The 27,283-nt window shown below is 38.7% G+C and overlaps 1 protein-coding gene across 6 annotated transcripts in view; it reads left to right on the top strand.

Moving 5' to 3' along the window:
• The window catches only part of PPP3CA (protein phosphatase 3 catalytic subunit alpha), a 173,097-nt gene extending 149,163 nt beyond the window's left edge, over nucleotides 1-23,934 (top strand). For 3 of the 6 annotated variants that reach the window (XM_086888386.1, XM_086888384.1, XM_023925721.2), the window contains exons 9-14: nucleotides 1,995-2,120; nucleotides 4,767-4,841; nucleotides 12,386-12,470; nucleotides 16,205-16,302; nucleotides 18,976-19,005; nucleotides 22,185-22,794. In XM_086888386.1, coding sequence (XP_086744512.1) covers nucleotides 1,995-2,120; nucleotides 4,767-4,841; nucleotides 12,386-12,470; nucleotides 16,205-16,302; nucleotides 18,976-19,005; nucleotides 22,185-22,378 — 608 coding nt within the window. In that variant the 3' untranslated portion in view covers nucleotides 22,379-22,794. Of the gene's footprint in view, nucleotides 1-1,994; nucleotides 2,121-4,766; nucleotides 4,842-12,385; nucleotides 12,471-16,204; nucleotides 16,303-18,975; nucleotides 19,006-22,184 lie in introns of all 6 variants that reach the window. The other 3 variants (XM_086888387.1, XM_086888385.1, XM_086888388.1) reach the window with 1 other exon arrangement.
• Nucleotides 23,935-27,283: the final 3,349 nt, after the last annotated feature.

Genomic DNA, 27,283 nt, shown 5'->3' on the forward strand with positions numbered 1-27,283 from the left:
TTATTTAATTCTTTCAAGAGGAGAGTTACTTTAGAAGGTTTCTTTGTTATTACCCTGATTTATTGTATAAAGTTATTTTGAAGTAATTTGTTGAGGAAATGTACAGGTCATTTACAGGGGAGAATTTTTTAAAGTACTATTATCGGGGTGTTCTTTTGTAAGGTATTCAGGTATACAACTTAATAAAGTGTTGTGAGGATATTTTTCTTATAGTAATCTTAAATTATCTTCCTTTCAAAGAAAACAACCCAACTAAATCTGTTTTTATTTAATTTTATGTTTTGCAACTGTTCTGCATAGGGTTCAGGCTTTTTCAGAGGCCAGTTTTAAAAGTTCCCTGTAAAAATAATTTTTTTTTATTCAAATATCACAGAATTTAGAAATAGACTTAATAGATAAGTTGAAGAAGTAGTGGGAGGGGGAACTACCTCAGCTCACTAAGATGATGAATATGGAGTTTTAGTACTTCTAAATGAATCTTTACAACCATTAAGTGGTCCTTTTTGTGTGGTTTTGACTCATTTTTTTGTGTAAAGCCGCAAACTATTTATTTTTATTATGCAATTGTGTCACTGTAATAGAGGAAGAATGAATTTTGATCTGCTGCATGTGATTCCAGCCAAAGACTGTTGGAAATATTCAGAGCATTGACGCTAGTTTTCTCATTTTTGCTAATAGCAGTATTAAGCCATTTTTTCTTCTACTGAGCAGCAGAATGACTGCCAGTTGTCAGACTGGGATGGGCAAGAGTCAAATGTGGTTTATTTAAATGGAGGGTGTCTGCCTGGCAAATGTTCACATTATTGCTAGCAAGCTGTTTTCTGTGTCTGTCAGTGAGTATGTTTCAGAAACTCCCAGGTCACTCTGGACTCTGTCATTGACCATGAAATGGAAGACATTTAACATCCTATTAAGTATCTGTGAAGCAACAGCCTAGAGCATAAAAAAAGGTTTCTTCTCTGATTGACGTGCAGTCAGTGAAAAGAGAGGAATAATCAGAAGAAATTGTTCAGCCCCTTCAGCCAACACTGTATTTCCTACAATGCTGCCTCACATTGCAGTTGTGCAACTTTATTGCTGGCTATTAAGTGATAACCAGTCCCTGGAACTATATTCCTCCCTGGGGAACCAGAAGTGGGAAGGCTGGAGAAAAGGGGAAAGCATAGAAATAGTACTCCTTCTTGTGTTGACTGTTTTTGTTGCTTGTGTTGATTAAATATCCTCCATGCAATCTCCTGTAACTGCATTGTTTAAAGAATTTCATGTCTTTAAGTCACTTTGGTGGTAATCTCAAAATTAGCTTTTTGGATTACCATTTCAGATATGTGGCTGAAGTCCATTAACAAAAGTTAACACTGAACTTGGTTCAGTGCTTTAAAAAGCGCGTGTGGCATAAATGTCTGTATTTCTGCCCATGAACAGACATAGTCTGTGTGTTTCTGTGTTGATAAGAATGATGAGAATGTTAAATGGTGCAAGACAAATTGTATTAGTATTGATTCATATTATAGGGAGCACAGTCTGCCGTGCCTAGAGTTTGCATAATGTGAGAAGCGAGTGTCATCTCTTGTACAATACTGTGAATGAAATATGTTGAAAATGCCCATCAGAAGAGCAGCATTCAGGCTGAGTCAAAAATGCTTTTTTCTCTTATCTCCAAGGCATGGTTGTGAGGAGCTCAGATAACTATGTGAAATGGGGGGCTCTGAATGCTCTGCTTCATTCCTCACTGGTAGCGGATCCCAGAGCTCACATTGTTGACTACTCAGAGATATTAATTCACTTGCCAGCCCATCTTTGTGGCAGGGAAAGCTGTTGACACTGCTTTCAGATGGAAAATGGCTTTCCACTTCAGAGAGGCTTTATCCTACTGTAACTAGCATTCAGGTAGATCAAGTGGTGAACAGCTCTGTGGGCTGTGCGTGCTATCAGTGTTCCTGGTCTGATAGCCAGTCACACACATGGCTGATGTCTCTTGTATTTCTCTCTTCTAGCTGCAGTATTGAAATATGAGAACAACGTTATGAACATCAGGCAGTTCAACTGCTCCCCTCATCCGTATTGGCTTCCAAACTTCATGGATGTGTTTACCTGGTCCTTGCCGTTTGTTGGTGAGAAGGGTATGTATGTAAATCACTTCTGTTCATAAAAACTGTAAAATTGTTTCTTAGTCACTGTGCATGTGACCTCATTTATTTTAAAGGGCAAGAATAATTTGAAGACAGATGTCTTGCTTTTGAAGATAAAGTTATAGAAATGGACCTGACTGAGGCAGGCAATTACCAGTGGTTAATCACACTTCTCATATTTTTTTGTAATTTCCACTCTTTCCAGGTGATTATGCCATTATCTTTCTGCTGCATAAATGGATTTTATGGCATTGCATCCCAGAGGTGCATTCACTAAACAATATTCTGATTTGTTTTTCCATTGTAAGCTCTTGAACATTCCCTTGGATATTGCTTACTGCTGAATGGACATCTGAACAGACTTCACTGCATGGGGTTACATCTTTACTCACATTACCTTTATGTGAGTAAAGGTAATGGGTTGGTTTTTCATCAGCAAGCACAGAGCTGGTGATATTAAGACCCAGTCTGGCTAACTGTTCCTGGAGAGAGTAGAGGGATGCCAGTAGGAAGGAAAACCTGCTCCTCAGCCACTTCTCTGCACAGGACATGTGGTGCCCCATCGCTGGCAAGGAGGGTCTAAAGGGGACAGATGAGACTTTATTCAAACCTGATGCTCTTGATGTTGCCTAAATGAGCAGCTTCATGCTATGAACGGCAAGCACACAAAAGGCATGAAAACACTTTGGTCTAGCATATTAAATGAATCCAGAATACAAACTGCCTAAACCCCAAGTCATTTATTCGGTGCCCGAGATGAAGCTTCCTTTGATCCATCCATTATAGAGTATTGCTGCAACAGCAATTACTGCCAGAAAACTCTAATAAACTCTTAAAAGCTGCTTGGAATAACATTTCTCTCTTTATAGGCAACTGGAAATACAGCCAGCTGTGTCTCGTACCTGCGGTCATGACCAGCTTTGTTTTGAGCTACTCTTTTGTTTGGGGAAAGCTGCTGGTGAGACGCCTGAGGTCTCCGTGAACAAAGCAGATAGACAATGAAACAGGGATTAACAAAGACTAGGCAGCTGTTTGCACTAATGGAGACATTACATAATCCTCACTGACGCGTGTTGCAGACTCTTGTGAAGCAGACGAAACGCTTTCATTTTCTTTGGCCGTAAAGGCCTCGGCCAGGCTGTTTTTAGGTTGGGTGCATTCCCCGCACACATTGCAGTCCTGTAAGATGTTCTCTAAGGTGGCTTTTTCAGAGGCTTCCCATCAGCAGCCTGCTCAGGCAGAGCTGCAGGATGCAGGTTCAGAATTGATGAGGTTCTGAAACCATGGTGCTCCTCATTCTTCTTATGTCTTGGGGGTGTTTTATTTTCTCCTTCATGTCTTCCACTTGTCACACTTACCGATTTCTTGGAAATTTTAGAGCCCAAAGAAGTGAAATCAGTATTTTCCTTTCTAAGCAAAACAATATTCAAGGATGTAAGAGTTGGTGTTCCACACAACTTGTTATTTGTTTTCTCTTTTTTTAATATAGATTTTTTCCCTCAAAGGCCAACCAAGGTAGGAAGCTGTTAGCTTCACTGGTTGTTGTTAATGTGGAAAGTCTTTCCACTAATACTGTCAGAGGAAAATATTAAATCCCTCACTAAAGTAGGAAAAAAATCTATCTTCGTCCCACCCTTCTAATTTTCCAAGCCTTCATAGTAGTCACAGAAGAGGATTTTAATAACTACTCAACTAAAAAATTTGAAGTTTCAACCTGTATAGCTAGTACAAGGCTAGACAGGCCTGGTAACACTTATAATACTGCTTACTACATGTAGGTGTAGTGAAGTTTTTCTTAATCTACTAATTGCTTTACATTTTACCTCGTAACTTTGGCTTTTTTGTTCTCTAAGGTGTATCTCTTTGGTCTTGATTTTAGATGAGGTTGGTGTTTTTTCCCCCTGTTCTTATTCTGTGTGCTCTCTGCTTGGTGTCTCACAGTTGTCTCTCTGGAAAGAAATAAGACCAGGGTAGGGACAGCCTGTGGCTGCCCCTTTCATGCCCAAGTTGCAAAGTAAGCAAGCTGAATATGGTCTAAATTCTCCAGTAATGATATTTCTGTTGAATATAGTATAGTTCCACCTCAAAGGAATGTATCCTGTCTGGTCTATTTGTCCGGGAATTCAAGGGACACCGAGGATGTCTTACAACGGTTAATGTCTTGTTGAACTGGAAGTAGTGTCCAAAACCTGGATAAATAAAGAAATCCTCTATGATCCCTCTTGTTGTACCTTCTTCTACTGGAATGTTGTTCCCATTCACTAGGCAGGGAAATCAAATCCTATTGCAATTTAGAAGAGGAGAGGGGTCAGTTTGTTAGCCAAGTTGAATGAAAGGCAAAAAATGTGTTGAGGGGGAGAAAAAAAATCACCGACAGCTGCAAAAGGAGAGATCACTAGCAGATATTTTTAAGTCTGTTTGCTGGGTTCATTGTATTTGGAAAAATATTTCTGGAAACTTGTACTTTTTGTTAGCTACACAGGACACTTTCACCTTCTATTACTACAGGTCCTGTTGTTTAAAAGGAGGGTCCCATTATTGCGCTGAATTTTTGTTCACACTACTACAGCTAGAGCTGGCTCTCTGACAGACCAGGGAAGCTTAATATCAACATTTTGTACTTGTTTTCCATTTTAGTGACAGAGATGCTGGTAAACGTGCTGAACATCTGCTCAGATGATGAACTGGGAACAGAGGAAGATGGATTTGATGGTAAGAGCTTCTACACTTGGTTGAGATTGTTTGCTTTGGAATTACTTGAAAAGTTTGTTTACTAACCGTGAAATAATTTTCTGAGTCCCAGTTGAGTTCTATGCCACTGAAAGCAACTGTTGTGCTAGACTACAATGGATTTGCTTCCCATATGCTTTAGAAAGAATTCATGGATCTGCCCTGTTCTAACCCTTTTCTTCATCTCAGTCTTCTGGTTAAAAAACCTGAATTTCCATCCATGAAATCTGGGTTGTGTTGAAACAAAGGAGTCAGATGATTTCATGCAAAAGATCACAGGTATTCTCATAGCAAGTTTAATTATGTCAGTGAAATATTCTTCCTGCAATGAAGAGAGCTTCCTGCAGAGCTCCTTCCCAAAATGTTGGTACTGCAACTTTGGAAGATTTGTGCTTAAGGTATTTCTTTGGTCACTTCTTTTGATGTGCTTGAGTGTCTAAAAGGCTTGAAAGAGCAGTACAATCATAAAAAATAAGCATGTAAACACAGAAAAAGTTTTAACCTGACATTTCTGCTAAGAGAGAAGTGGTCAGTTTTGTTATCCTTTGGGTTGAAGTTTATATGATGATTAGCTGCCTTTTACTAGTTGGTTTGACTGTAAATTATATTTTGTAGTTTACAACTTGTAGATTCTTAAAAGTCAATTTATTTTATTAGTCATAATTTTCTGTTAGGCTATGCAAGAATAAATAGCAGCTCACCAAAATGTCCTTTTTCAACTGAGAAAAGCTGAAAAAAATCCTGTGCAGCCCTGACATTCTTACACTGAATGCTTTTAGTATTTCTAAAAACTCTATTGAAAGTAATAATAGATAATCTGTCTAAGAAAAAAAAAATTAAAATAACAGAAATATTAAAAAATAATTTTAAAAAATAACCTGTAAAAATCTAGCACTACTGAATATTCTCAAGATGTTTTTAGGCAGAACGAATGAACAAGGAGAATGGAGAACTTTCAAGTAAGACAAATATTTAATGAAATTGTAATTAATAATTAAGATTCTCTTTCAAAGTATCTATTTTCAATCTTTGGAACAGGAAGCTAGATCAGAGGTTTTGCAAAATGTTTCCTTTGTGATGGAGAAGACTGGTATGGATGATAGTACTTTGATTTTATTCTGAAAAAACAGATGGAATTCCCTGTTCTGCATCGGCCACAGAGTGTGGACACGAACAATTATCTTGCAGGACTTGGGACAAAGGCTGAATTATTGAAACCAGTAATCAGTGAAGGGAAGAAAACACCTGTTTGAATATTGTGCCCATTTTTTTCCTCATGAAATTTAAATAAGTCACTACTGTGTAATTAAAGTAGTGTGTGAAATTGTATGGAGGCATACGATGAGTAAAAACTGTGTCAAGTTAAATGCAGTAGCAACAAACCATGTGCTTAAAATCCTTGGCTCAGGGAAGCTCTTAAGCACAGGCTGAAATCCCCCTGATTACAATGCCAAAGCAGCAAAGACTTTATGGGAAGGATTTTTAAATTAATTCAGCCTTGGCCTAATGCTTTCTATTAAAGTTGTACTGTAAGCTTCCATTGGGCATAGACAGGCCAATGCCTGTACTCTTTTTCTAAAACTTGGAGTGTCATCATTCCCATCCCTAAGTTACAGATCAGGAGCACGTTTTCAAAAGCAGAATCAGAAACAGGGAGGTGTTAGGGGTCTTGAGGAACAGCAGCCCTCTCCAGCTGTAGGAAGTCTCTGTATCTACTGTGTTTTTTCTGAGAGGCGAGTGAACCCCCATCCCAGCTCCCTGGGACTTTCACCATGGCACTTCTCCAGACTTGGAGTTTGCAGCATTGCAGGTGTCTAAGCAGAGAGACAGGCTGAAATCCTCTGGGCTCGCATGTGTGTGTACTGTATAACAATAACTAACAGCAGTAAAGTTTCTAGTTGAGGAATAACTAAACCATTCCAATTGCTGTAAAACTAATACTGTTAGCTAAATCTCTTCTCAGTTTTTTCTGTATAAATTATTTTCTCTGTAAAGCATTATGGTAAGGAAGATATTAGAAATGTAGTTGTCTTTAGCATGTGTAACTAAAAACCAGAGCTGGCATATGTTCATGTCTGCTTTCCCAGGTAATCAGTCCCCTTAGAGCTGTAGAATGGGCTCTGTGGCAGTGGGGCTGCAGCTTGCTGTGGGCTCACACTTCTGCCTGCAGCCCACTGGACATGTTAGGCTCATGGGGGTGTGGTACACATGGAAGAGACTGAAGGATTCAGACATAGAAGTAAATTTGAGGTTGGTTTAAATTTAAATATAAGCTGATATCTGTTCTGATTTCTTACTTGTTCAGCAAACAAAAATCTTCTTTCAAGTTGAGTTTCCTCTCTTTTATATTTTTTTTCCTGAAAGCCTTGCCTTCTGGGGGAGAGAAGTACAAGATACGTTTCATTTGTGTTCTCAGTGAAACAGACCAGAATGATTACCAGCTCAATCAAAACTGTTTCTGTAAGGACAGTCTACTGACAGTCTTGTAGTGGCTTAATATTTCCATTGTTCTTCAGTAATTTCTGTCCAGCTCCCTTGGAGGACTTGTCCTGTTTACCTGCTGACATTTTTTTTTAGCAGTATTTCCCATAGAAGGAAATGCTTGATATCTGCAACAGCAGATGCATTTTGTTTTATGGAATGATTTTTAAAAATCATGGCTATTTTTAGATCATCTATAGTTTTCAGGGCTCACTGCTGATTTCCTTTCTCTCCTTGCAGTTTGAACATGCCCTGACCTGGGTTCCCACATGTAGTGAGAATGGTACATCACTATGGTTTGCACTGATCATTCATTACCTTCTTTTACACTTTCTTGCCTTCTGTCTTCTCCTCTCATTCCTTCCTTCAAAATAAAGCCCCACCAGTATTGCCTGACTTCACTGCATGGTGTTCTTGTGAGCCCTTTTATTTATTATTATTTTTAGTTCCGAGTCATGTATGTTGCATCTAGCCATGAGCAGGATGCTCAACAGCATGTATTCCTTCTTTTTCTTCCTGCCCCCTCACCGTTCTTTTTCCTCCCTAAGGAAACACATCATGGGGATCTGATCAATTTGTTGTAGGCAGTTTCTGTGTAAGCTTACTGTGAAAAAAAGCTTAAATATCGTAATGCCCTTTATCCCATATGTCCCTGCTGGCCTGTATTGGCCTTTTGGTTTCATTCGCTTTAAGAATGAGACAATATGATAGGTCAAGTTTCCTCATCTCTGATAGTTTCCTCTTGCTGTACTTTCTCTTTACTATTTGCTGTTGTGGTTGCAATATAATCTGATCCAGAAAAAAATGTCTTGGGCAAATGTTAGTTCATGTGCTGTATGTTTGTGCATCAAACATATCACTTAGCAACAGGAGCTGCAAATACCTCTACCTAGCCAGCATACAGTCAGAGTTCTGTTTTGTTTTAATTAGCAACATTTCTGGCCTCATGCATTTGATTGAATAAACTTAAACTGCTAATTAAAAGGGTACAATAATGCAATAAAACATCTGACACAAATATACTGCTTGCTTTGTATGCATCCTTATCATGATTTGGCATGAAGACACTCCTAAATTACCTACATTATTTTTTGTATTGCCTCCAACACTAACTCTCAGCCTTCTCACAGAAAAGCCAGTCAGAGCTATTAGCTACAGCATTTATTCCTTAGTTGGAAAACAGCTTCCCAATACAGTGCTGTAGCTCCAGCCTGAGGAGAATTCCTAAGTCAAACATCTCCTGCCAATCATATCCTGGTTTTGCTGTGAACAGTAATATGTGACATTTGCCACATCTCCTCAGTACAGTAAACCATGCCTGGAGCCAGCTCAGCAGCAACTAATAGAGACTGATAGAGCAAAAGCAAGGGCCTTATCCTTAGGTCTGTTACCAGTGCCTTGATTCAGATGTTCATGGTACTGCCTGATGAGTGTCTTGGCTTGGTAATGAGTTGATTTTTAGCTGAAAGAAAATGGAGGGGTTTTCCCAGTGGTTTGTATTTGTTTTCCCTCCAAAGCAGCAAGGCTGGACTGCGAGTGCATACTTAATTTATGGGAGCTGGTGACAGAGTGGCATTTTAATGTGGTCTTTGTATTTATTATTCACTCTATGATTTGGCCAGATGTGGTTGTTTCCATGCCCAAAGCATTTTTCCTGTGAGCCATATTATGGCACCTCCGTGTGCTCTGCTTCTGGACCAACCTAGCAGCATGCCCTAGATGACCAGTGTCCCTGGAACATGTGCCATGCTGCAGTTGTGCCTGGGCACCAAGTGGTGCATTTGTCTTGCCCTCAAACAGTTGATTTTAAAATGCAGTACCTTGCACAGTGGTGGCATTTGAATTTACTCACTGAGAGCTGCTGAAGCATTTGGAGGACGGCAGGTGTGCAGTGGGGGTAGCACAGATGCTGGTAGGAGCAGCAGACTTGGCTGTGGCAGTAAGCAGCCCTGTGAGATATCAGGTGTAAATAAATTGGAGGAATTAGTTTGACCCTTTAACAAAAGAGGCATCATCACGCAGGCACACCCTGTATGGCCAGGGTGGGGCTGGTTTTGAGAAGTGATGAAGCCTTTCTCATGGAGGAGAAAGTCTGAGGTGGTAGCACCACTGCTGGTCTGCATGCATGTCGATTTCCTGCAAAACCTACTAACAAGGCTTTAAGCTGAAAAGGTTTCAGTTTTGAGGTTTTTTCCCCTACTATTTTCAATCTGTTTCTTTCCTTTTGGATGTTCTCTGCTTAATTTGTTTCTTTTCTGTTTTTCAGACTTTACTTAAACATTACATTTCCACTGATGTTTTCAAATGTTCTGTATTATTTTTTATTTTCCTTCTACAAACATCACTGATCTTTTTCTTTCCCCCTCTTTGGAATTCATAAGAAGATCCCATTTATGCACAGAAGAAAGGTATTCAATAAGTTGGAAGGCTTAAGTTTTAATAATTTTCCTAATGCTTAACTACATAATATATATTAGGATACCAGTGAGAGATTTGGGGTTGACTTTTTTACTCAGCACTGTTTTAAATCTGTTAATCCTACATCTCAGAGTATTGTCAGCATTTATAGTCTTTTTTTTTTTCCTTTTTGTGCTTCTTAATCTGAATGTTTAAATTACATTTCATATAAATCCTTCACACCCAGCTTGCAGATTCTGTTTTGATACCAATCTAAAATCCAATAGAACTTGTTAAATTACTGAAGTAAGAGTCAAAACTTTAATTTTACCGTCCAAATAATTTTTACACTTCAGTCTTGAACTTTATTTTAAAGTTCCTTCATTCAAAAAAAGGTTTGTTTTGTTATTGGAAGATCTTTTAAAGATATTTTACAGCCTAAATGTGTCTGTGATTCTAAGAATTGAAGGTAAAATCTTGAGAGGCTATCAGGCAATGTTTGCAAGGGCTAAAATTAACCCTTTTACCTATAGCCAGTTCTCAGGTTTTCACCCATTTACTTTCACATAGGTGTGTGCTTAAGTATAGCTCAAGTAATTCATCAGGATTTGCAGTAATAGTGAATTTCAGAATATTAAACTAGACACACTTGAAATGTCAATCTAAGATTTATGTATAAATAGTTAAGAAATCCACATACTGTGAGGTTAATGATATTCAGTCAAAACTAACAGCAGTAAAACATTGTATCAGGTGCATTATTTAGAAAATTATGTTAATAAAGCCAGAGAGGATAAATGAAATTACTAATATTTATTAAACATATGTCGTTTTCACAGATTTGTTACATTAGGAAATTCAGTGGAGACCAAAATCTTTTAGTACATTTTTTGGTAACTTTTATGTGTATCAACGAGATACAAAATACTCCCTTTAACACCTCTGTGCTTTATGATTAAGGAAGGGTTGTTTTGGTTTTTTTCTTTTCTTATTTTGTATTTAAGTGTAGGACATTATATTTCACTTCAGTCATTAATTATATTTTCAGTTTTCAGTTCTCAAATATTCTAGACTGTAATCTTAGTTGCTGTTCAACTTTTTGAATATCCTCATAAGATAAACCAGAACAGTGTGGACTCGTAATAAACAAGTAGGGATTGTGATGCTTAGGTGGGGAGAAAAGAAGACGAATCATGCTTAAGTGTTTTCAGGATATGAAAGGCTGAAAACCATGTCTTGTCTGTCTTGAGAGTACAGTTCTGTGAGATCACAGTAACTGAGGCACTGCCTTCTATTCCTGGAAAACTCGGCTGAATCAGTATTATTTTATTTAAATTTTTCATTAAGCTGTTAAAAGTATATTACATTAATTCAGTTACAGCTGAACTACAGCTGTTTCTCCCACTCTTTATTGTCTAGAATTAGACATTTATGCCCAAGTGTTCATATCTTTTTTTATCTTCAGATGTTTTAATATTTGCTTTATATTTTTATCTTTATATGTGGGAGATCTGAAAGCCATCATTCTAAGTATCTTTTATGGAGAAAGCTAACTTTATTCCACAGTATCCTGGTATTGTATCATATCAGGTCCCACATTTTCCAATACACCATCACCTTTCCTGGTTTTGGTAGATAAACACACAGATGTCGTTCCCCTTAGTCTGTGGGCTATGCCTAAAAAGCCCATTGAGTTTGTTAATTCCATGATCTTGAGCTCCTGTCATGACAGTTTTTCAGGGCAGGAAAGATGGTGTGAGGTGTTGTGAGTTGTTGGATTGTTGTTGCATGCTGAAGCCAGTTCTGATTCCATCACCACTTGTCCAGTTCCATCAAAACATATTCTTCACAAATGCTGCCCTCCTCATTTTTTCTCCTTTCTGCTAATTAAGCTTCCCTGATGGGCTCTGCAAAATGGATCAATTTGCTAAGATTTGAAAACAGAAATTTTCATTTTTGCCCTTGAATTTTGGAGTAACGAAGAAGGAAGTGTTACTGTGATGTGTAGTGATGTCTGAACAGGCAGCAGTTGTCAGGCAGCATCCACACAGGTCAAGGTTAGCTGTCCTGCAGGAGCCTTTGGGAGAAATCTTTGTGATGTATGTGGTTATGATCCTGAAAATTAATGAAACTGGTTTTCCGAGTATACCAGAACATTTTCTTGGGGATGTGGGGGATCCTTTGTAATAAGTACTGTTTGCTTTTTCCATTCATGTGGTTCTCTCTTGCGTGTACAGATTTTGATGATATCCAAGTAACAAATGCACCTCAAACTCAGCCAAATCGTAGTCTGTATTGCACTATACTTTTTTTTAAGGCAGAGTGCTGTGTGAGTTTACAAATTTCAAAGCAGTTGTAATTTTGAGCAAGCCATAGCAGTGATTAGAAGGAAGTTGCTCTGTGGAACTCTCTTAGCCACTGCCAGCCAGGACAATCCCTACCATCTCATGCTCGTTTCCAGGATTCTGCCCTTAGGTTTTATTATCTCTTAAATAATTTTTAACTAGGAATGGGAAAAATAGTGTTTCCAGTTTTGACTACAAAAATGTGGCTTAGTTTGGCAAACTGTAGCATTAATATGATGTTTCTTGTATTTAGTGATGAATTGTTTACAAATCCCTATAACTGTTTTAATGTCTTTTCCATAGGAGCAACAGCTGCTGCTCGAAAGGAGGTTATAAGAAACAAGATACGAGCAATAGGAAAAATGGCTAGAGTTTTCTCAGTGTTAAGGTAAGGTTTTGTGCTCAGTTTTTTTTTAGTGTTGAAGGATCTCTTTGAATGGTTACTTAGAGCACTCGACTGTTAATCAAACAGCAAATTTGCTATTCTAGTATACCACCCAACTGAGTTCTACTGCAACCTTTTAGAGATTGTTTTATTTATACAGTGCTGCCATTTCTTTTGGCTCTGAATAGTCTTCCTCAGGGCTTTTGCTGAATATAAAACAGACAAACAAAAGACATCAGCAAAAAAAATTCCAATTACCATTTTTAAAGACTTTTGTTCACCAGGTGTACTAATTAGCTTTTAGCCACTGTGAGGCAAGTGTTAAATGTGGAGAAAGGGTATGTTATACATCAACTCTCGTTAAAAAAGAAGTCTGCTGTCACACTTAGTCACCCACAGATGTTGCTAGAGCCACAAATAAAGATGACTAAAGATGAAAGCATTAGGGTCATTTACCTAGAAATCCAGGAAATGGTTGTGCAGGCAACAGCAGCTTGTTCCTTTGGGCTGCACTTCCCCAAACACATGAACATGAGTAACTAATTGCTACCCAATGTTTAGAGCTCTTCATTTGATGTCTCTGAGCAGAAGAGAAAACATGCTGTACTGTGCTGAAGTCTAAATATAGAAAATACAGTTCTCCTTCCCTTTCAGCAGAGGGATTTTTTCCTCAGGAAGCTGTATGTTGGTCTGCTGTAGTCAGTTGATGGCTATTACGCTTAGTGAAAAATCAAGGGTGTTCTAAAACAGTTACTGTTATGATTACATGATTGATGTGAGAAAAATAAATAAAATAGTTTCTTGAAGAATATGCTATTTAATTTCTGTAGAAACTGTTCAACTTGCTTTCTTTGAATGCAGCATGCCAGCAGTGGGCAGGTTTTCTGTAGGACTTTGCATGGGCACAGCAGCTCACCCACGCCTTGCAGCATAGCTTTAAATAGCAAACTGAGATGGAGGACTTTGTACCTGGGGTTCCCAAAGTGTTACGAGTGACTTAGTGGTGATGCATGAGCTACTTCAAAGTGGTGCCCATAAAAAAATAAAAGCTGGCATCATGCCTTTTCCCTAAACAAGATGGGGGAGCAATCAAATGTTTCCACCTGCTCTGTACCAAGTCTGGCAGAGAGCCTGGAGGTGGCTGCTACCACCTAAAAAAGCACAACTATTTTTTTCTAATGATAGTTAAGCAAACAAAGTTTGGGAAACTTGGCTTTCTCCCATAACCTTGAACCACAGCTTTTGGATTGACTGTATTCTGCTGTGAACCACCTTTTTAAATATAGGATTAATTCACAAGAATTAATTCTGCTTTAATAAGCAGAAGGATCAGAAATTGGATGATCAGCTGATAAATTTATTTGGGCTTTTACAACTCACAGATGATTGACATCAGCCATGTGTCAGACTTTTTCAAAGGGATCTGTAGGGCAGAAGCTTTTCAATGGTTTCAAGGGTAGAAGAGAGATACAGAATAATTCCTTCATGTGTTCTGTCTACAAAGATGTGTATAAGCCTCATATCTTAAGTCTACCCCAGGCAAAACCAACTCAGCCTTTTACAGCTCTTGATTATTGATGGTCCTGAAAACTTTGCAGGGAAGACTGAAGATGAAGAGTAGATTTGTTCTCCCTTATCTTTAATTAGCAAATACAGCACATCCTCACTGTGATGCAAGGCATATTGGATAATTCAATAAATAAACAGGTACCTGCAATGCCTGGTTTTGGTGCCCTGTCTTCCAGGGGGATGAGTGACATTTCATCCCAGCCACCACTGGGAATACCTGTTCTCTTTTTTCTGAGAAAGGCTGATTCTCCTCAGCTAGGTGGCAGGCTGCTGGACAGCAAAAATTTCACAAGGTAATCTTGCAAGCACTGTTCCTATAAAAAAGCCTGGGGTATTTTTACTGTCTCGCCAGCATAGTCCACGTAAGACACGAGTGGAAGTAATTGTGTGTAACCCTAAGACTGCAGCAGCACCATCTTCTATCACCTATCTATGTACCAACCTGTTCTGGAAACCTTTGAAGTTCCTATTTGAGTCATTGTGTTTTATGGAATTTATTTCACTAATTCTTGAAAAGCTTCTGACTTTCTGAATGACTAGCACTTAATCTGACCATCTGCAAAGGACTTAGTCATCTCTTCTTTGGGCTGGAGTGGTCCCTTTCCTTGAGGATGTAACTTGAATGTAAAGCTGAAATAATTTCAGCCATTTTAGTGTAAAAAATTAGATAACAAAATAATGTTGTATTGAGGTTCAAATGTTATAAATGAGCTTTGATGAAAATACTGTAGAAAGATTTGCTTTAGCTAAATGGAAGTCTTCGTGATTCCTTGTCGTTGCCTGTCTCCAGCTTTCTTTCTCTTAATCAGTCTATTATCCTTTTTTTGAAATAGAAATAAATTACATCAAATAGAAATTAAGGAACACTGAAGGCTAAAACATCTTGATGTTTGCAACACACATCTTGTGGATATGCAGTTTAAAGATAACAAAAATACAGTTGGTAAATTTAGCCCATGAGGGTGAAGCTAAAAGTGTCATTGCAGTTTAATTAAAAAAAAAATTTATATATATATATTTGTAATATACTGAATAATTGAGAGAAAGCGAAAGCTTTGCTGGGTAACTGTTGATGATAAAAATACTATGTTAATTCTGAAAATATTTTGCTCTTGAATTAGCAACTTGCAAGCAAAATGGTCACAATTTGATTTTGACTATTATATCATGAAAAGTGAGTGCAAGCAGAATTATTTTCAAACTAAAAATAGAACTTGAAGAGTATATGTAGTAGGTAAACAAGAATTGTTTAAAATACATGAGTCATTCAGGCCATGCAGATCCAAAGAAAATTTTAAGTAGTAGAATTGCTGAGAGACAGTTTTTATAGATAAAACCACATTATCCTCAAGTGAATGTGCAGCTAAATTCTGTCTTTGTATTTGCTTCCTCCAGCTTAATGGCATTATATACTTCAAAGTAAAGCACTTCAAAATGGGTTTCTCTTAAGGAATTGGGGTCAATTTTGCTGCTGAGAAAGTATGTCATCACAGGCAGCATTGCAGTCCTTGTAGCCTTACTTAAAGGCTTCTCTGGATAGAGCTGTTGTACTCCTCTTGCAATGTATTTAAAAACTCTTTGTATTTGGAGCCCAGCAAAACATATTTCAGTTTCCTAAAACAATTGTCTTGAATCCTTATTATTTTTAGCATGCAAAATTATTAAGGACAGTACTAGCAACGATGGAAGTGCTTATTAATTTTAATGAGCTTTTAGCTGCCTTTCTTTAAGTGGATGGTGGTCATCAATAAATAATGCACCTGCCTGCTAGTGTAGACAAGAGCAAACTAACAGTTTAACTTGATTTTGGACCACACAGTGAAAAATGCCTAAATGCATTGTTGGCAATATGTGATCCTTCTTGTCCTCTCAGATTTGAGTTTACAGACATATTGTTCCATAGGTGCAGGTTATAGTGTTAACTACAGTAGGGGAGCTGCAGATGGTGTGATGCAAAGGTTAACCATGTGCACAGCAGTGAAGGGGACTTCACTGCTGCTGATGTGATCAACAAATTCAGTCCGTCTTAGCAAGGAGATTGCAGATGACAAAATCGTCGCAGGGCATATATAGCTTAAGGTGTCTAAAATGTGCTCTGTGTCTTTTTTAAAAAGACATTTGCTTATTTTTGGTGGTTTTATTTTTCATTTCTTTTTTAACTTTTGCAGAGAAGAGAGTGAGAGTGTGCTGACGCTGAAAGGTTTGACTCCAACAGGAATGCTGCCCAGTGGTGTGCTCTCTGGAGGAAAACAAACACTGCAAAGTGGTAAGCCTGTTTGCCTGTGTGTCTTGTCCTGTGTAAAAAATACAAATGGTTTTCAACTGCAGAACCTAAGAAAAGTAGCCATAGCTGTCTCAAAAATAAAACAACAAAGGACAGAAAAAAAACCCAGGCAGTTTGTTGTCCTGGAGCATTTGTGAGCAATTCATCTAAGGCCACTTCTCAAGACTTACTACATACCATCAATTTTCAGAGAAAAGGGGGGAGGGGGGACCCCCTGAAAATCAACTGTCTAAAATGGTGGCTCAGCATTGTATATGAAATGTAGTCTTTTCAGAGTTTGGAGCATCTTTTGGAGTTTGCTTTTTTTTTTTTTTAAGAGCAGCCCTTGATACATGGAGTACTGAAGGTTCAGCTTAGCTAATGACACTCAAACTCTTATTTTATCTGATTTGTTCTTCCTCACAGAGAATCACCAATGGAAAATAGCTCTAGACTTAGATTTTCTCTCCTAGAAATTCTAGGTGACAGCATGAGAACAATTCCACTCTGATTTAAGCCCAAGTGAAGGGAGGCTCTTACACTATGCTTGCCTTGTACACAAACACAATACAGATTGTCAGTTTTATACCAAGTGCTTCTTGTTACAGGAAATTGGTAAGTCTATAGTAGGGCTGCCTTTGTTTCCTTTTGGAATAAGGAGTGCAAATTATTCAATTTATTACTGGAAGCTCTCCTTTTTTATTCTGTGTGTATTACTGCAGACTATATTACAGGTACATATAAAGGTCTTTCATTTATTGAGGTTCTGTTGGCAGTAGATGTAAGCAATAGAAGTGCTTTTATAACCTTGACACAGTCTCAGCCTCTTGTTTTCCTGTTTCCTTCTTGGAGCATTCTTCCTCTGTATTTTTCCCTTTACTGTCTCTTTTATCTAGAAGATTCAGATATATGGTGGTAAACGTCCTTTTCCTCTTTTTTCCCTTCTCTTTTTTCTTGTTGATGACTTTGTGTGTTATGGACATAGTAACGTTCTGCTTTGAAAATGCTGCAATATGATTTCACAGGAGGCATTTCTCAATGGGTTTGTGGTTTTCACCTAGGCTTTTTTCCTCATAGTTGCTTTACATTTGTCAGAAAATTTTGTCCAAGGAAACTGCTCTTGTTGCCCTGGCAAAATATTAGGAATAGAAATGAATTTGAGAAAATTGCCAAATGTTCTTGTTACAATGGCTAAAAGGAAACTCTCCTCATACTGCAGTATTCTGGCTCAGTAAAACATTACTATACACAAGCTTCTGCATCAGTTAACACATAGTACCCCATTCACCAAATACTCTGAAGTTCACATAGTTTCTGTTAAGCTCACATATTGCCATATGTATTAACAGAAAATATGAGTAGTATGTTCTGTTGTGGAAGTATACATTTTAGTCATCATTTTTTCTAATGTTTCAGTGCTGGTTTGGATCTGGTTATTCATTTTAATTTCTCATCCTAGTTATCATGTTTGCTTTTCTTTTAAGTTTGTGTTGGTTTTGTTCCATGTTTTTTTGGCCATCTCTCTTGCTCTGCTGCCTGAGAGGCATAGGCTTACCTTGGTGCATGAGGGTTAAATCATTTCCCCATGCAGCAAGATAATAGTATAGATAATTTAGAATATATCTTAATCCATATTTAACATTTTAACAGAGGAAAAAAAGTTCGGGTTTTATGTACGGGAAAACAAGACAAAAAAGAAGAGAAGACTTCTAAAAACTTTACTTCTTGAGCTATTCTCTAAACCAGAGAAACTCTTGAAAATCAAAATGTCTTTTAAAATATTTGCTATATTGGATTACATTTAATGATTTGCATCAGCTTCTAAATCTCTGTAAAAAAAAATACATACCAAAGCTGATGGGTAAAATTCAAATGAAAGTATGTGTTTAAGAACAGTTAATGGTTTCACAACAGTGGTAGCATGGTATTCATAACATTGCAGCAATCTCCCGGTTACAAGCTCTGCTCTCCCTTACCAGGCTTTGCAACTTTGGAGGTCCAACAGTCAATCTTACATCTACATCCATTGATTTAAATAAAATATTAGCAACATGTTGTTTTTCAGAGACTGGCTTGACAAAAAGAAAGTTTACAGATGGAGAAGACTGGGCAAGGTTGCAAGCAAAGGCAAAGCTTTCTGAGCATCCCATGCTGTGGGGATGTTTCTTTTAGTCAGGAGAGAAAAAAAAAATAATTCTGTAAAGTTGTATATAGAATTCCTTTGCCTTGTACTGGCATTGGTACTTTTCAGCTAATACTGCAAGTTGTATGAATTTTGTGCAATGGCTTTATGCCATTTTCTGTTCTCTCTTGAAGGGCAAGTCAAACTGCTCTTACTGAGAGCTGGGACAATTATATAATGACCTTTTCAGGTCAGATGTGCACTATGGAAGATATTTACCTTTTGTAGTTCTTTTGAGTCAAAAGAAAACTTCTTAAATGTGTCTTTAACTTTCAGTTTGTGGAACTTCTGCTTTAAAACAAACTCTAGCTTAATTCAATTTGCAAATTACTGTTTTTGTGTAAACATTTCTCTGTGTGTCTGTTTTGCCAAAATCCAGCACTTACAGTAACATTAGTGTTGTAGCTCCTTTGCTATTCACTGACTTGTTCTTAGAGTTAAAATCCTCTGCTCATTTTTTCTCATTCGTTTTGCTACCCCTTTCTTCTCTTCAGCTACTGTTGAGGCTATTGAGGCTGATGAAGGTAAATTGGCCAGTCCCCTTTCTGTTGGTGCCACAACAGATAAGGGCTCTGCTGGGTGTATTCATTTTGCTGTAGCTTGTACAGATTGTGTGGGTGTTGGGCTAACAATTGTGGCTCGGTATTAACCAAAATGTAATTGCTTTAAAGGGGAAAGTGTTTTTTGGTTTTTCTTTCTGTTGCTGCTGTTGAGGTTTTTTTCTTTCTGTAAGTCACAAACACGTTGGAATTGCTGTATGTTGAACTAAGCACTGAGTAATGTCACAGGAGAAGATCAGGGAACTTGGATTTCACGGGACATAACTTGGCAGCAGCTCGTAAATGCTTTGTGACACATAGCTCAAAAGCTGTGCGCTGGAGGCTGGCTCAAACTATCCTCAGCAATTTCTGGTCAAGGAAAACACATAGCTTTTTATATATTCTCTCCTTCTGTTATTGTTTCTTTTCCCTTTTTTCTTTATTTATGCTTCAGTTTGTTTCCTTGCTTTTAGGTCACTAATAAAAAAAATTTATTGGTCTTTTGTTATAGTACAGCATGTTTCTGTTTCCCTTTAAAAGTAAAACAACATGAGGCATTTGTCTGCAAGATGTCTGCTTCTTTTGGTAGTGGCAGTTTACACACTGGATATTTACATTAGAGCAGCCATTAACACAGGCACCATTTTAGCTGCATATAAAGTGACTGGCTGCCTTGGAAGATTTCTGAATGTTGAAGTATTGAAAACTGGTGTTTTGTTGAAAGACTTCTAATTTAACCCTTAAGAATTTTTAACACTTCAGTTAAAATCTAAGTAGCCATGTATTACAATGCAGATGTACAATATTTGTTCAGTATTATAAAGTTTTGGAAGACGAATTTTCAGAATTCCCCTTTAAAACAAAATTCTTCAGTTGTATTTTGTTCTTGCCCCTCTCAAATTTTCTGTGGGTATTGTTTTTTTTAGTTATTTAAAAAAAAAATACAGTTATTGTTGTCCTTTGGTAAGATGTGCCCTTTCGGCCTGTTGAATTTGTTTTTGAATTTTGTAAAGCAGTGAATAAAATTACCGAACAAGCAAGTAAGAGAAAATACAACTGCTTTCTAAATAGCAGTGAGTAAGCTGCTATTTATGTTGGAATTATCTATTCCTATCGGCAATCTCTAATCTGCAGTGTGCATTCTTGTTGACAGTTTGGCTGTTTTCTGTGATTTTCTGTGACTATGTGTTGTGTTTTAGTAGACTCTCAATGTAACCTGCTAATATTTGTTGTCTGACCAGCAACTACAGCAGAGCACCTTCCTTAGTGTTACAGACAATAATGTGTCTACTGGAACTTAACGTGCCCCCGTGCCAGCAATACGCACCCCTCAAGTTAATTCTTGATTTGCCATCCTTGCTAGTTAGACACCGTCACCATAGTCACAGCTACTGCTCTACACAGGTGAAGCTTCTGATGGAGTAGAAGTTTCACCCTTTACCAGTTGTCCTTCAGGGCCAGTAACACCAACTGGGCTGTGCTGCTGGCAAGCTCTAGGACACGGAAACTGCTTCAGCTTCAATGCAGCCATCCATTAAAGTATTGCTTTAAGGGATTGGCATGGGTGCTTGTTAGACATCTTCATTTTGTGGTAGAAGGTAAATTAAAAAAGAAAAAAAAAAAAGCCAACCGAAAAGGCAAACCTTAAGAAAACTCACTGTACAACCTGTTCTGTTTCCACTGCTCTGTCCCTGCTCACTTGACTAATCACCATTATGTTGTTGTTTTTCTAAGTTGAAGTATAATACATGTTAAAAGCCATGCACTCCACAAAGTTCCAATATAACATTTGTGAAACTAGCTAAAGAACTAAATCCTGAGGCAAACAGGATCTATCAATTTTCACAGGAAAGGTTGGCACAGTCGGCATGAAAATGCCTTTTCTTGCTCCCCACTAAATACAAGGAGTGGTAGCTTGGTACCAGGGATGTTCTGGGGTTTGGGGTGTGTTAGAAGTTACCAGCATGTCCAGAATCGGGACGTCATATTGGAAGGAGAGTATTTGGGGGTAAAGAGAAGAGAAAAGGGGAGAAGGAATACTGAATTTGATCTCCGAAACTCCCCTACCGTTTCTCTTTGGGGAGTTTGCAGTTTCCTGGTACTAATGCACCATTTCTGCTCTATGGCACATTATGATAGAGGCCTAGCAGAAATTCCAGTTCTGGAAGTGCAGTGCATTGATTTGGTACCGATAAGAGAAAAAACACACAGAAGCCTCTGACAAATTATCTACAGGGCTGTGACCTGCTGTTTGCCTACAGTGCTTTTTTTCTTTTTTGCTTTAAATCTAAAGATCTTCAACACTTCAATTAGAGAGAGAATAAAATTAAGTAAAAATCACAGTCTGTGAATACATCTCTCAGCCTTTGGCTTCCTTCTGAGGTTGGTGTGGCCTCACCAATGTTGCTGCTAAAAGGCAGATAGATCAAAACTCCTCAGGATCCGTTGGAACTTTGGTCCTTTGTCAGTGTGTTTCCAAAGGTAAACTGTATAGCTGTTCCAAAATGACAGTATCCCTGATCTGTGTTGCACAGTGTTCCTGCTGTTTGACTCAAGCTGCTCTCTAGAAGTCCAGGGTTGTATCAGGGAGGATAACTGCCCCAAAAAATCAATTAGCAGCTCACCTGTGTTGAGAACAGAAGGCAGCTTGTTGTAGGGTAACCCCAGATCTTCCCTGGCTTCAATGTATGTCCCACAAAGTGGCCTCACTGTGTCCTCACCATCTGGAAGTAGCCAGCACTTTTTGTATGATCTTTGAAGGTCAGGTGGGAGTTTTGCCTGATGAAGGGGCATTAGGGCAAGTCATGGTGTCCTTAAGACTGTAAGTGATGACAGCAAATGCCGAGTCACCAGCTGGTTATGCCCTCAGCACGGTTCCAAAGTGCAAACTGTAGTTTCATGTCAGCATCTTGGTGTTCTAAACTAAGCCCCAGTGGACAAAACAATACTGGAAGTTGATTGTGTTGAGAACAACAGTTGTGTTGGAAGGGATGGTGGTGGTGAGCCCCCAGCTCTTTCTGAGTGTGGTAAGGAGTTGGTGGTGGTGTCAGAACTTCTCATTGCCGCCTTCCCAAGAAGGACTCTCGCACTTGTTGCTAAATTGGGGGAAAAGCTGCTGAGAGTTTTATCTTGCTAATTTTATTTTTCAATAATCCTTTATTTAGCTATCAAAGGATTTTCACCCCAGCATAAGATCACTAGCTTCGAAGAGGCCAAAGGCTTAGATCGAATTAATGAGCGAATGCCTCCGCGCAGAGACGTGCCATCCGATGCCAACCTTAACTCCATCAACAAGGCAATCTCCACAGAGACTAATGGCACGGACAGCAACGGCAGTAATAGCAGCAATATCCAGTGACCACTGTCCGGGAGGGGGGTTGAGCTGCAGGGCGCGATGGGGTTGCTGCACGTCAGCAATGGGATGTTCTTGCCTCTGATAATAGCTTACTTGCTCTGGGGGCCAGGTGTTGGATTCAGTTTACAAAAATCATCAACAAAGAGATCGTCAACTTTAATTTGGTGGGAGGGCGGGTGGGGGAGAGACACCTCCTTTGGATATGCCTTTAAATGCTTGTAGAAAAATGGAAGCTCATGCTGGTATATATTGCAAAGTTAGGGGAATGAACATGTTTTCCTACTACATTGGGAACGTCTAGCTATGTTACTGAAAGGCCTTTTATTATGTTACTGGACATGAAAACTTTGTTTAATTTCTTACTAACTATTGTACGTTTACAGTTGCAGCACTCAACATCTACAACATCGAAACATTTTTAACAAAATGTACAAACTAAATAAGGACTATTTATTGATAATGTTTTGCTACTCTTGTCAGACAATGGCTATGAAATAAATTAGGCACTCTTTAAAAATATAGAGAAAAAAAGAAAAAAAAAAGTTGGAAATTTGTTTAAAATGCCAAAAAAAAAAAAAGAGCGAGAGAGAGTGAGAGAGAGCGAGCGAGAGCGACAGTTTAATTTTGTACAGATTATGCTTACCTCAGGTTTCTTTAGTGTGCTTCAATGCCCTTCTTTAAATATAACACCTTACTAATTTGGCAGCAATTATCTTCTCCTTTGTTAAAAAAAAAAACTGGAATAATAACATTTATCTTTTTTTGCTGTTTATATTTAGGGGGGTTTGGTTTGGGAGGTTTTCTGGGGTTTTTTTGGTAAAACAAGTCTTGGTTGTGGCTTGCTGAATTTAAATATTTATGAGTGGTGCATTTTTAAGTATAGTGAACAAGACACCATATTAAGTGCAGTGAAAAGCATCTATATTCTGTAAAAATCTGCCTATGCATGTTTTTTAAGAAAAAAATGGCTGTATAGGCCTGTATGGGACTGTAATGCGCTTAGTGGTCTGACTTATACTGGAAATGTATGTATACTGGCGTACTTTATATTCTCTAAAAAGAAAATGCTTAATGCCTTTGAAATTTTGTAATCAAAAAAAAGCTTTGAAAAATCTAAGGGGGGAGAGTATTCTTAAAGTTTTTAACATAAGCTTGTCAGTGCACATATAGATGGGTAGCATGTTTAGCAAACCTTGTGCAATTTAAATAAGTTTGTAGTTACATGTGAAATTCTAAATGCATGATAACTGTTAATGTCATAATGGTTTAGTCATTTTGTTCTGTTTTGTCATGTGCCACAAAATGTGTAATTTTTTCACTTTTTTCCCTTTGTATATCAGTTACGGGTTTCAACTGGTTCATTCTAAAAAAGAAAAGGAAACAAAACAAACAGTCCATTGATATTTTTTAACAATTGTATAAGTGCCCAAGTAATTCACTACAGCCTACAGCCTTGCCTTTGTAATTTGACTTCGAAATGTTGGCAATCAAAGCATGCACTTGTAACAATGAAAGAAGCATTTTATATTACTACTCAATAAAAATGTGCATGAACTTAAGCATTCCTCCCTTTCTTGCTGTCTCAGTGGCAGAAGCGCCCAGACACCACATGTGTGTGCTTCTTGCTCTCTTTTGCTTTGGACAGGAGAAGACCGCTGGTGTAAGAGATGAGTGACTTGTCTCACGATTCAAGGTCAGTTCTTTAGTAAGAAATGAAGCCATGTATTACCCAGCTGCTGTAGCCTACTGAATGTCTGCAGACTTCCCCCAAGGTCTGGTTAGAACATTGGGTTTACGCTAAAATGAGTTGGATGTAACCCACAAGTAGAGTGCACAAGAAAACAAGCCCTTTGTGTGCTTTCCCCTTGTCTGAAGTGTTTGAAAAGGTCGAGTGTCATTTACAATTACAATTTTATTTCAGATGCTCTCTCTTTTAGTCAGAGAAGAACTGTCAAAGCTCAGCCTTCTCACTTTCTCCCTAACTGTGCTCAGCATCCTTCCCAAGTCCATCATCCTGCGAAGAACTAACAGATGATGCCAAATAGTGCAGTGATGTGGGTATTGCTTCAGTCCTCCTTTCAGGTACCATTATTAAATATAGGCTCACTGCCTGCTTTCTTACATGTTTTTCCCACTTTAGCTCTTGCTAATTTTGACAAAATATGGCAGGTGGCAAAAATAAAGAGGTTTCATAATATCTGGGACTATTTTGGATGTAATTTCTCATTTCAGATGGTGTAGAGGTACAGCACAAACACATAGAGTCTGTGTGTTCATCTGCCGGGCGGAGCTGTTTGTCCCTCTGGTTCACGGGCACGGTGACAGTTTGCGTGAGCGCTTTGCTTGCCCGCTGAGCCCTGTGTGCGTGCTCTCTGAGCACCGCGGGTCACCTGAGGTAAGTTCTTCCCTGAGACACCCTGTGCCGCACACAGCAGCACTGCTGGGCAGCACAGCAGCGTCTGCTGTCTGCTTGCATTTCATTTGGGCCCTGGCAGTTCCACCAGCCAGTCTGACAGTAAGAAAGGGGGTTTTCTGCTCAGCAGTGACTGTGCGTAGGTCTCTCAGTTGGTAGATTTAACCCAAAAGATCCGTGCTGCAAATCGGAGGTGGGGATGCAAATGTCTGTTGTAGTTGCTGGAGAGTTCATTAGATAGGCAGGTGTCTTGTCTTTGAAAAGACAGGTGTCTGCTAAGGAAGGCAGAAACCTCCCTTGAAATGTAAAAAATGTAACCACCCTTACTTCCCCAAAGAATTATTATGATCTTGAAATCAAGGGGCTCTCAGGCAAGGATATGGGAATAGGAATAACACTTCATTACTAGGAAAATTAAAATAAAAATGCAGTAGTACAGAAAAGAAAACAAATAAAAAAACAACTCACTGACAGAGGCTGAATACAGCCCGACACCCTGTTAGTCAGGGTGTTGGTAGTAGTCCAATTAAATGGTGGCTGCAGCCCTCCTGCAGTGACAGGTATGTTTCTGTTCAAGCAATGATCCCATAGAAGGGTATAGTTTTCTTCTGAAAGTCCAGGTCTGTAGATGGGTCCAGTCTTTTCTCTGGGAATCCAGTGGAGAAAAGCTGCCTGTGGTGTTCCGAGTCTCAGATTATATCCAGGTAGGAATGCTTGGCTCCTCCCCTGGGTGGAGCAGCTCCCAATGGGATGATGTAATTTTATCAGTCATGCAGTGAGACTCAATGGAGCATTAACAGAAGAGATCCCCCTGGAGGGAGGATGGGTCATGGAAGAGATAAAGAACAGTGCCCCACTTGGTTTTAACAGATGGTAATAGAATACTTACTTTCGGTTACATCTTGCATTGCAACCCAAGACAGCAAGTCAGCCCAGGATGAGTGATCCACTAGGGAATGTACAAAGTGTCTGGTCACAACAGAGATTTTGGAACTTTTTACATCTGAGAAGAGTGAAGAGTGTCTGGAGCAGGCAAAATAGGAGTGTCCTGTGTAGCCAGGTAGGATGGCCTGGCTCCTTCCTGAAGCAAGCCCTGCCGTCCTACTGTGGGGCAGTTTCTAGATGGCTCCAAGGGATAGTCTAAGCTATACTCAAATGTTCCTGGAAGGACCAAAAACAATTTCCAAAGCTTGTCTAGTTTCAGGGCATCTGATCTCTTCCAGCTTTCCTTCTTTTTTTTCCTAACGCAGAAGAAACTGTAGATGAATTTGAAGAAAAACCCTGCTGTCACTGAAGGCTGAGTTTTGGATTCTGTGGCCTCGTCAGTGATGTGTCACTCACTGGACTGTGTCTCCCAGTACAGATTATTTCCTTCTTACTGAATACCCCACCTTAATTCCAAAACTATCATTGGTGCCTACTTGAGAGGTTTACTGTATTTTTTAACCACTTAAATCTTGCTGTGTGAGATAGCGTTTGATACATGTCTTATATTTTATGCAGTACCATAATTTTGTTTTTTAACAAATATTAAGCTATTAAGCATGAAGTGCATTAGCTCTTAGTGTATATTTTCTGCAGAAGACAACATTCAGATTTTGTCCGGGTTTTCCTCCAAAACTGCAGTAAATTTAACCCTGCTTAAGCTTGTTGCCAGTGTTGCCAACTGTTGGGCACAGGCAGGAATTCTGTCAGTATTTTCCTCTTCAGAAGCCTCTGGAGGAGTCCTGATCTCTCTCCTCCCTAGCTTTAGTTTTTAGTGAAGTGGCATTCAGAGCGTAAAATAATGAATATTTGGGGTCATTTTTTGGGCACAAGCTGAATTTACAATTTTAGTCCTTAGAAATCAGTTTCCCTTCTTTTTTCAAGATACTGTTGCTCAGATTAGTCAGATTGTTGAGTCTTCCCACTTCTTTGACTAAGAGAGAGATGTGAGAATCAGCTACTCCCAATGTTAAAAAACCACAAGTGCCAAAACAACCATTTTGAAAAATAGTTTTCAGTTTGCTTTCTTAGTTGCTTTTGGAGTGATGTTTAATCCCCTTAAAAGTGGCCATTTTGGGCATGCAAAAGGATGACCTTTCTTGGTCTTCAATGATTTAGGGAAAAATGTATCTACAGTCACATTTTTATATGTAAATGTTCATACTGTAGGCGTTTTTACGGCAGTAAAAAAAGATGGGCTGATGGAGCTAGAGATAGGGATTGGGGTTTTGTGTCTTGCTGAGCTGACTTTACAGTATCAGGCCTGTTAAACTTTTATCTTGTAAAGTTTTGTGAGGCCTGATTATTTTTTAATATATTTTTTAAATAACTCAAGAGCAGTTTCAGTTTTACATGTGACACCAGGTTTCATCTGAGAGCTTTGTGCTCTGGGCAGTATTCTGCCAATGATTGCAAAGGCAAGGACTGCCTTGGCTCTGTCATCCCTGACAGAATCTTGTTTTAGGTAATTTGGCAAAGAACGTGCTAAAGGACTGATTGAGACACCAGTG

The sequence above is a fragment of the Cyanistes caeruleus genome, chromosome 5 (genome assembly GCF_971803275.1).
Source record: "Cyanistes caeruleus chromosome 5, bCyaCae1.hap1.1, whole genome shotgun sequence".
Taxonomy (NCBI): domain Eukaryota; kingdom Metazoa; phylum Chordata; class Aves; order Passeriformes; family Paridae; genus Cyanistes; species Cyanistes caeruleus.